Source organism: Mus caroli, chromosome 3, assembly GCF_900094665.2.
Source record: "Mus caroli chromosome 3, CAROLI_EIJ_v1.1, whole genome shotgun sequence".
Classification (NCBI taxonomy): domain Eukaryota; kingdom Metazoa; phylum Chordata; class Mammalia; order Rodentia; family Muridae; genus Mus; species Mus caroli.
In genome coordinates this window covers 62,077,530-62,088,795 of record NC_034572.1, presented here as the reverse complement: position 1 = coordinate 62,088,795, position 11,266 = coordinate 62,077,530, and the positions used below count along the sequence as shown (strand labels likewise).

The following is an 11,266-nucleotide window of genomic DNA, read 5'->3' as shown; positions in this document are numbered from 1 at the left end:
AGAGAGAGAGAGAGAGAGAGAGAGAGAGAGAGAGAGAGAGAGAGAGAGATCCCATATTCAAAGTCCCATGCATCTCGGTTCTTTAAAGCTTCCTAGACCCACTGTTTTGGGTCTAGCTAAGCTGGCCCTGCTTCTCCCTCTCCCACACAGACACAGAGGAGGTAGCAGGTGTTTGTAATTGGCCTTGCTTCAGTCATTCACCAATAAACATGGAAGGCCAAGAAAGAAATGAATTTTGATTTGGGGATAGTTGAGATAAGTAAACAGTAATCATTATTCAAACCAGCTGCTCAAAAACACTCTGGGGAGCTTGTTTTTTATCACACAGCATGGAGGGAAGGATATAGCTCATCCCCGCTACTCGATCGCTCTGCGAGCTTGATCAAGAAGACAGTTATCTAGGATGCCTTTATACCTGCGTATGCCGAAGAAAATCCATCTCGAGTTAAGGTAGAAAGAGAGTGAAAATCAGACTGATCTGGGGCTACTGCGAAGAGAGGAGAGGAAGGGAAGTTTTCTTCTTGATGTCGGGTTGGTTTGTAAATAAATAAATAAATAAAAGATTTCCTAGATGCCTATCGGTAATGGCTGTTCACTAATGGCTGTTCATCTTGTGTCCCCACAGTGGCTCGGCCTCCTCCTATCTCCTCAACACTCAGCTTTGTAAGCTCAAGATGTGGGAGCAGAGCAAGAGCTGATCCTGACTGTGGCCACTGACAACTGTGCAGGGAAGCATTATACCAGAAGCAAACAGAAAGCTGCGAGTGAGGGCAAGGCCGTGCGATCAGCACGAGGAGACTGCAGCAGGAGGGCTGGGAGGTGAAGGCCAGCCTTCGCCAGGCAGCACGACCTACCCCACACCCCGAATATTACTGAACCTAGGGTATTTCTTGGAAATCTCATTTCAAAAAAAAGAGCAGGTAATCCATTTTTCTTATTTCCTATTAAGCAGTTAAGAGCTTTTCCAAAACGATAGAAGAATGACAAAGATCACACAGTCTCAGTTTTAAGAAGGTGATTATGTCTGGATTAGCAAATTTTGCAGGAAAATGTGACACGCCATGTAGGCCACACTCCAGCATGTGTCAGGTCTAATGAGCTGTGTTAGGCAGCAATACCCAACGTTCTTTGGCTATGGTATTAAGCATAAAATGTCTTTATGGGATTATTGTAAGCCTAGCTTACATTTAACACTTACCACTTTAAAAAAAAAAAAAACTGCTTTAAGAGAGATAACACCATCCAGACAAATGCAGCAGGGCTGAAACCTGGTGCACCATACCAACCTTGACCTTGAAGGCACGACTGACACTCTCGGACTCTCACACACCTTCACATCTCTTACATACGAATGTGACTAATTTTTTTTTTTTTGCAGGTAAGTTCACATCCTTTAATGAGCACGAACAGGAGGTAGATTAGGTCTCCAAAGATCCCATTTACTTCAGTAGGCCCTGCCTGAGAAAACAAGCTTCCAATTTCAGAATCCAATACTTGGCGGGGGTGCTTTTGGATAGGGTCTCACTTGGCCACCCCAGCTTGCCTGGTGCTTCGTATATCAACCTCAAACTTACTCTTCTTCTGCCTCAGTCTTCTCTGTGCTGGGCCTGTGTTACCAGGCCTGGCTCTGTCAATTAGTCTTAAAGGCTGCACTCCATTTCATACTGAGAACTGAACTCTTCAGGGTAGTGCATTCACAACAGGTCTATCTGGTTCTGGATGTTTAGCTAACGCAACACACCTGCTCTTGTACATTCTGGAGTGCTGTACTGCTGAGCTGACATCCTCAAATACTTCTGTAAGAGACAAGGTAGTTCCCACCCCGTGAAATGCTTTTGGAATGACTGGTAGTGATTGGGGCGGGTTTGTTAGGAGTGGGAGGAAGATACAGAAGGTGACAAGAGAGAGGAACCAGCATGCCTTCTAAACACATATGAAATTAACAAGGAACAAAATGAAATCAATAAAAACACTTACAAAGAAAATTTACATCCTTAAAAGCCTCTATGACTACAGGTTATATAATAGGGATATCTAACAGCAATTTAGCTTTCCCGGAGATTCCTCCACCCCCTGACACTACATTATGGCTAATGAGGATGACGGTCGTCAATCATAACAGATTTTCTATTTACAAGATAAAGCGATGTTTCTTAGAAACATTTAGGATCCTTCTTAAATATCACCTTAAGAGAAATTAGAAAAGTCATGGTGTTCTCACAGATGATGTGCTCATCCTAGAACAGAGATGAGCCCCTCTGAGAGAACACTCTATAAATAATCTCTGCAAGGCGAGCCAACAAGTGCAGCTTGTTATATGCTACTGCGAAGTACATTCGTGTTTGCATAGCTGTCTCCAGGGGAAGAGGACTCGGTGCTTTTCCAATTTGGCTCTGCTCTAAGTCTCAAGTGGCTCTGGGAAATGGAGATAGGAACCAAAGGGTAGAAGGGCAGAAAAGAGGACGGGGGAAGCAATTTTTGGGAACCCCAATTCCTGATCCTCAGTACTCTTCAATTGGAGAAGGACTATTTGGTTTTACATATAGGGGTTCTTTGTAGAATTTTACTTGGGAAGGTATTTCTGCTGAGGTTAGGTGTGGTGGTGTACTGCTTTAATCCCAACACTTAAGAGGCAGAAGCAGGCTAGCCTTTGTGAGTTTGAGGCCAGCCTGGTCTACATATTGAGTTCCAGGCCAGCCAGAGCTACATAGTGAGGCCCTGTCTCAAAAACAAAAACAGAAAAAGTGAACTCAAACCAGATAAATATTGAAAACCTCCATGAGACTTAAGCATAACGTGGTGGATACTACTATCTACCTATTCTTCTGAAATCCTCCTAACATATGTGACAGGAAGACAGATACCCAGGAAAGAGAAACACCAGCACAAGAGTATGAAAATCTTAGGAAGATAAAATAAAATGTACAGAGATATTCAAGTGTTTCAGCGGCATGTGAGAGGGGCTGCTACTGGAGGAGCAGAAATTGATACTGAAGAATCCTGGGAATACTCAGGGGAGCAGAGACTCAGAGCAACGCACAGACTCTGTACTTGAAAGGACTATCTAGACCAGCTCTCTGCCTGGCTAATCTCTGGCCTCGAAGAATCAGGAAGTTTATTCTCACATCAGAAGTGCTCTAGACTGGAGTACCCTAAACACACACTAAACTTCCAAGCCTTCCCTTCCTAGGGTCATCAGACAGTACCAGACATGCATACAACCCCTCACAGTGACTTTCAGTGGTTCTTTTCTACTGTAAGTCACAGACTAAGAGGAAAGACTAGATACGTTCAGTTGACTGAATTCCAGTGAAGGACTGCCCCAGTTTGGTTAGTTCCATCGTGGAGATCCCGACTCATTTGTTCAACCATACTTAGAGAGTTGACCTCACGTCATGTGGTTGCCTTGGTAACAAACACACCAAAGACTTGCTTCCCAATAACTTACATTTGGGTGCTGGCTAAAGACAAAGAACAGATTTATAGACATTCTGTAAATGTCTTAATAAGGGTAATGGGTCTAAAGAGAGAATCATGTCGAGGTAAGTGGATAAACAGGATAAAAGAGAAAGTGACGGAGTGTGCGTGTTTATCTATAATAAAGCAGCCTGGGAAGGTCTCTCTGAGGAGATGATATATGTCAAAACAACCTAGCCCACAACAGAAGACAACAAAATAGCCTTTATTATCCAGTACTTAATTATTATCAGATGGAAAGCAAAAGGAAAAACAAAAGAAAAAAATCATGGGAAATATGAAGCTCAGTAAAAACTATCTGAAACAATCAAACTAAAATGTATATACTAACAATTCTGAAGGTGTAAAGAAAATGGAGAAATACCTTGAAAAATACATCTCATTAGAATTGACTCAAGAAAGATCCAAAGAGTAGGTACGATCAGATAGCTCTTAAGGAATGGAAGCAGCTTGGAAACAGATGCATAAATACCAGACCATTATTGTATTCACAGAAGCGGATCATTACAATATTATATAGACATTTGGGGGATAATATGAAATATAAGTCCTTGCCCATTTTTAAGTCACCATCATTCTAAAAGTAGACAAAATATTCTAAGGCTATGAAAGACCCATGTCAATTATGAAAATACACATGTAACAATCTTAAGCAAGATATTAAAAATAAAGGATATAAAAAAGATAATTTACCTCAACCTGCTTAGCTTATAGGCTATGCAAGGATGATTCAACTTTTTGAAAATCTCTAATGTACTGCACTGATTCATTAACGGAACAAGATAACGTGACAAAGTTATTTCAGCAATGAAGAAAAATCATGTGATGGAATTAAAGGTCCACTTAAGATCAAAGTTCTTTGTAAATTATTAATAGAAGGGAACACTACTAATTCTATAAATGATTAGATAAGACATATAATTAACACCACTCCGAGCAGGGAAATTGTTGAAATAGTCTACTCAATCTGAGAAATGAGCTAGGGGTTCTAACCACTGTGGTTTCTAATCCTCTCTGTATTCAAACACCGATCAGGTACAAAGGAAACAGAGACAGAAACCAGAAGCATGGGACTGGAAAGAAGTAAATCAAGTCACTGCACTTAGCAGAACATATTATTGTTTAAAAGTCTCTAAAGAGCCAGGCGTGGTGGTGCCTGCCTTTAATCCTAGCCTCTGGGAGGCAGGGGCAGGAGAAAACTGTGAGTTCCAAGATAGCCAGCGCTACATAGAAAAACCTCGTCCAAAAAAAGGAAAAAAAAATCCCTAATGAATCTTTGGTACTCTGCAGACAATTATAAGAAATTACAGAGGTAATATCAGCAATGGAAGGGGGGCGTAAGAGCCTCTGGTCATGAAACAGGGCAGTAGAGCACTGTCTAGCATGCATAAACTCTGGGTTGGAGCCCCATACAGGAAGAGGTTACAAGGGCTTAGGTAGGTAGGTAGTTGCATTTTTCTTCAACAACTAACTAACAAAGAAGCTTTATTAAAGAGAATTTAAGGTGTCAGAACAGAAAGTATCTATTTCTTTAGTTTCAAAAAGGCTTAATAATTGGAAAGACAAACCATATTCATAGGTGAGAATATTTCATATTATAAAAATGTAATTCTTCCTGAACTGACTTATACATAAATTCAATGAAAATCCTATAAATTATGAAAATATTTGTGCTGAACTTGATTAGATGATCTAAATTTATATGGAGGAATAAAAACCCAAGAAGTATTCTCTCGTTTTGAAAAGTGTTAACTTTCTTTTTTTGTCTGATTGAAAATGATTAAAGAGAGTTGACTATCCAAACATTGTGATGTATTTTCAATCTATAATAATAAAAATTATACTTTTGGAGCAAGAGTAGAAGCAATGAAATAAACAAATGAATGAAATATTCCCATGCATGTAGAGCAGGAGACAGCAGGATCTGCGGGAACAGCGAGTGAAGGGTGGGCCAGTCATCAAGCATAATAAAGTCGTTCGTATACAGTGAAGAAGAAAACAGTCTTCTCTCCGTACCTCATAAAGAAATCAATTGAGTAGACTTCCAAAAATCCTACACCTTCAATTCTTGGTAAGACTAGCAAATATCTATTGGACCATGAGACAGAGAAAGTTTTTGTTTGGTTTCTGAGAACTTGATATAGCACAGGCTGGCCTTAGACTTGCTATCTAATTAAGGTAGGCCTCCAGCTCTTGATCGTTCTGTCTACACCTCCTCTGGGCTGGGATTACAGGCAAGTGCCACTAGTCCCAGTTAGGAAAGATTTCGTACACAGAATTACATACAACACTGACCAGGAAAAAAAAAGGCATTATCTGTATTAAAATGAAGACGTATGGTTACAAAACACATAAGAAAGTGAGAAACAAGTTACAAGCTGGGAAAAGATATTTGCAATGTGTATTTAGGATTCCTAGCATGAACTATTATTATGACTAAATAACCTTGATATGGAAAAGCACACACAGAAGAAGAAGGAGGGAGAGGAAGAAGGAGGGAAATTAGAAACTTGAAATAAGAAACAGACATTTCGCATAAGAAATGCAACTAGTTAATAAGCAACAATATGCTACCATGTTCCTTCTCAACTAACAAGTAGTTTTAAAAGGCTGTACTGAGTGCTGACAGGTTTCAGAGCCACAGGATCTCTGAGACAGTGCTGGAAGGACATTATCCTGTGGCAATCATACTGGCCATGATTGGCATTGTCTTGTCAGTGTAAACACTCATGTATTTTTCTCCTAAGTCCACCCTCATGCACACACCAAAAATAAACCCTATGCAGAAGACATGGTCAAGAGGGTTACGAGCAGCGGTGTGACCTCAGCTAAATATTCCAAAACATCCCGATGCCCATCACTACAAAAGTGGAAGTCATTCACGCATGCACAGAGAATACAGAGTCAGTTCTTATTTATGTTAAGCAGTACTATGTCTCATGTAACTGAAACATGTTACATGGGTATACTGGCTTGTTTTGGGTCAACTTGACACAAGCTATAGTCACCAGAGAGGAAGGAGCCCCAGTTGAGAAAATGCCTCCATGAGATCCAGCTGTAAGACATTTTCTCAATTAGTGATCAGTCAAGGAGGGCCCAGCCCATTGTGGGTGGTACCAACCCTGGGCTGATGGTCCTGGGTTCTATAAGAAATCAGTCTGAGCAAGCGATGAGGAACAAGCCAGTAGGTAACAGTGCCCCCATGGCCTCTGCATCGGCTCCTTCCTCCAGGTCCTTGCCCTGTTCCAGTTCGTGTCTTGATTTCCTTTGGTGATGAAGAGCAATTTGGAAGTGTAAGCTGAATAAACCCTTTCCTCCCCAACTTGCTTTTTGGTAATGGTGTGGTTTTTTGTTTGTTTGTTTGTTTGTTTTGTTTTGTTTTGTTTTTCAGCAATAGAAATCCTAAGACAATAGGTCAGGTGGAAAAACAGGTCAGGTGGACTTGTGTCTGATCTTAAGAACACACACATTAGATTGTTAACTGATCCTAAACTGTGCTATAACTAAAAGGGAGAAATGACAGGAAGGATAGGTAGGCATGTTTGTGGGCAGAATGTGATAAAAATAAATCCTAGTTTTTAGAGTTGAAGCAATAGGTTTTTTTTTTGAAATAAAACCTAAGAACATAAGCATTTAATTTAGAGATATATAGGTAAATACCTGAGGTAGCAGCCAAGGAGCCAAAATTTCCTGTTTCTAGAAAGGAGAGCAGTATGTGGGAGCTTGCATGCATAGCCTTTCCCACAGACACACACTGAAACTAACACACACACTATAACTAAAACTAACACACACACACATAGTTTTGTACACTGTAAGAGAGGAGGGTAGGGGTTCAAGGAATGAAAAATATGGTTTCTGCTACCTTCATGGATATATGTAAACACCCATTTGATTAATATGTAAACACATCATATCAAATATATGACGTAACACAAATATATTGAATACACTGAGAAGCACACATAAGTATGAGCTTACAAACAAGGTCTAACCCTTTGTACCAGATGTGAGTGACATGGCTGAACAGATACCTGGAGCTCCTAGCTAAGACATTCTGGCCCCTTGCGGCCATAGCAGAGAGCAGTAGCCAAATCTGTAAGGCCATACATACGCAGTGGTCCAATCTCTGTATTTCACATTCAGAAAACCGAGGATGAGCAAAACTAAACAGTTATTCATGCAGACGGGGCAGGATCATGTGGGTAATGAGCATCAGGTTGCTCCTTCTGGGCCTCACTTAAAGCCGAGATACGGTAGTAATCTGACTGACTGGATGCATGGACATTATCATTTGTTGCTAGCCCTGAGCTTAGTGTTGAAAATATATTTGGTATGGACAAAGAGTATGTTTGCTTTAGGCCCAAAAGATAAGGAAATAGGCATCGTGGGGGATGGAGCAGAGGATATTAAGGAGTGCTGATGGGTATTCATTACTTCTTCATGAAAACAATGTTCTACACGCTTCCATTAGTCACTAGGAATGGGATAATTCTGAAAATTATCTATGCTTCCACTAAGCACAGTAGACCACTGAATGGTGGTATGGTCATTGGGTAGCAGTGGCATAGAAATGTGGGATTTCACGCTCAGCTGAGACACACTGAATCAGGATCACAGGGTGACACATAAGCAAGTTTCTGTTCTCCTGGAAAAATCGGAAACTTCACATATTTTATTAGGAATAGAAAGCTATGCAAATTACCAATAATATCTTGAAATAAACAATGATATCCTATAACAGTGGTTCTCAACTTTCCTACTGTTGCAACTCTTTGATACAGTTCCTCATGATGTGGTGACCCCCCCCAACCATAAAATTATTCTTGTTGCTGCTTCATAAAATGTAATGTATTTAAATATATGATATGCAGGATATCTGATATGTGATCTCTGTGAAAGGGTCATTTGATCACTAATGGGGTCTCAACCCATGGGTTGAGAGCCGCTATCCTAAAATAAAGACCAAGAGAAACGACCTGGCAGACGATCTTAAGACAGTAATAAACATCAAACGGTCAAAGTGAGAATTACAGTTCTCATGTTTTGGTATTCATCGCAATTAAACATTTTAAGGGCTGCTTCTGAGTGCTTTAGGGTTGCTTAATGGGAAATCTGATGGTCTACCACATGCATACAGCGTGCGTTGCTTAGGCCTGTGGCCTGGTCAGCCCATGAAATTAGCGTTCTGTCCAAAGATAAATGAAATATAAAAATGTGACCTCAGGTAGCTGGGCATTGGGCCATAACAGCGATCACCAGTGAAAATAACACAACACACAAGTGGGGAAGGCTCTGAGTGAAAGCCAGAGCTAAGCATACGAGGACACATGGCTGTCTTTCGTTAGACAGACAGGCACCACCTGGTATATACCAGATAGACAGGCACCGCACGGTACACACCAGATAGACAGGCACCGCATGGTACACACCAGGAAATGAACTCAAAAGCTCACCTTGCGGATAGGCTTGGCTTCCCACTTTTGCTGCAGCTGGTATAGATTCCTGGGCCATCGTCAAAGAAGCTTCCGAGTGCCAACTTCTGTCTGATAGACTCTCTCTCATTCTTCTGTGCCTAAAATTTAAAGGGGGAAATAAAGGTGCAAATCAGTGGGCAGATATAAGGCAAGCATAGGCAGTCCACCTTGCTAAGTAAGTTTCTTGGAACGTAACATTGGACAAAAAAAAAAAAAGCAGGCTGAAGTCCAGAGAAGCTTCAACTATTAAAAGCTGAAATGAAATCCAGTCTCTTATGGCTCTAATTCCAGTTCTTTGGTGCCTTTTTTTTTTTTTTTTGATCTCCAGTTTGGGCATCGACTGCGATGCCTATTCATCTTCATTGGGCTGGACGGAGCTGCTACTCATGGCTGGCTAACAATTTCTCCTGAATTTAATCACTCTGATCCCAAATAAGGCTTTCTCCCAGATCTTTGGCCCACACCCTCGGTACCAAGAACAATAACGCACTCAGCTGTGCACACTGGATTCTGGGAGCTGGCTGATGCCATAGCTTGGTCTGGCACAGAGCCAACCAGACCGATGTCACAGGCTGCCTGCACTGGGCCTCCAGTCTGGCTGGGTATGACTGCTTCTGAGTGCCTCCTATTTCCAGGGTATGTATGAGCATGACTATAATTCCTGGGATGTTTGGAGAGTTGTAATTGGCCTCGTCGGTCTCATATTTTGATTCGAAGCATGCATGGTAAAAAGACCTGAGCTCTGCTACTCTGATCATTTGGGTATGTTTACAATACTCAGCTTCCTATTAAAAGCCCCATAAAAATCCACCAGGCTGAACTTTTCAGCCCTTTAAACAACGGGGTAGAAGATTGGATATGGTTTCCTTAGTTAAAAATAAAACCACTACAAAACCATCCAGAACGCCTGGTCTGAGAAGATTTGGGGGGTTCATGAGTGGGGCTATTTTGTGTACTGAGCAGGTTCTTCAGGGCTGCTGAGACCTCTGTCTGCTCATGGGACCTAGTGGGGCTAGAGTACTCCCTACAGAAGATTCTAGAGTCACACCGGTGCTCTCCTGGGTCAAAAAGATCCAAAAAGGATGGGCTGACAAACTACTTCCTTCATTCCCACATGAAAGCCAGGACAAGGACTCCTTGGGCTCCCAGCACACTCGGATCACATGTGGCTGTCTGCTTTTCAATCTAACAATTGGTTAATTAAAATTTAAATTCAGTTCCTCAGTCAACCTGGCCTCGTTTCAGGAGCTCCAAAGCCATCGGGGATGTGTGTGGATTTCATATTTGACAGCACAGTAAAATATGACAGCGTAGTATTTTACAGTGCTTCATCAAGCTATGTTAGAACAAATTAGGGTTTTTAAAAGTACACACCTTGGGGTGCTAGATCCAGACACTCAATTTCAGAAGGTTTGAAAACTTGTTATTCAAAGAAATCTCACCTCACCTCTCCTCTCCTTTAACAGTTTCAAATTCTTGAATACCATAAGCATTCTAATTTACACTTAGCAATGATATCTATCTATCTATACAGCCAGTCATTGCTCCCTCCACCACATCTTGGCACATACCAAGGAGAGAATGCGTGTGTGCACATGCATACGATACAGCCACAAAGTGAAATACTGTTTTTTTTTATACAGATATTTTTACAGGAAAGAGGCTGACTTCGTTCTGTGTGTTGTCCTGCTCCAATACTGAGCACTACGAAAGTCACTATGAGATGGCCAAGGAAAGCAGCCATGCCTTTCGTTTGGCCAACCACTCGGAAATGTGGTGCTAGCCCCTCCATCATGACCTACCACACTGTCACACACAGGCCAGCCTTGTGAAACACACTCCATACCCATCCATACTTAGCACAAATGTAGCCTAAGTTAGTGAGCCTATGTCTCAACCACAGGTCTTCAACAGTCCCAAAACTGCTAAGTAGAACTGAGTATTTAAATAAGAACCAGGAGATAGTCCAACACTGGCCCTGGTCTAGAACAGGCTTTGGTGACGGGCATGGCCATACCCGCTGGGCTGTGTGAACACCCCCTTGGTTTCTTGACAGTTCTTTTTGGAATGCAGAATGCTACCAATATTGGTGTTGGGAGAACACTAACAAGTCACCTTTCCCCTCTGTTTCCCTTTAAAAGATTTCATTGAACAGAATAAGGAAAAATAAAGAGAATATAAATGTTAATGATAATCCTGCTACTTACATCATTGCTAACAGTTGGTATATTTCCTCCTAGATTTTCTTTCTTTCTTTCTTTCTTTCTTTCTTTCTTTCTTTCTTTCTTTCTTTCTTTCTTTCTTTCTTTCTT

At 41.3% G+C, this 11,266-nt stretch overlaps 1 protein-coding gene across 6 annotated transcripts in view; it reads right to left on the bottom strand.

Moving 5' to 3' along the window:
* Positions 1-11,266, bottom strand: part of LOC110290665 (schwannomin-interacting protein 1) — a 731,603-nt gene that overhangs the window by 22,076 nt on the left and 698,261 nt on the right. For all 6 annotated transcript variants that reach the window (XM_029475030.1, XM_021157271.2, XM_021157273.2 and 3 more), the window contains one exon: positions 8,934-9,052. In XM_029475030.1, the coding sequence (XP_029330890.1) occupies positions 8,934-9,052 (119 nt within the window). The remainder of the gene's footprint in view (positions 1-8,933; positions 9,053-11,266) is intronic.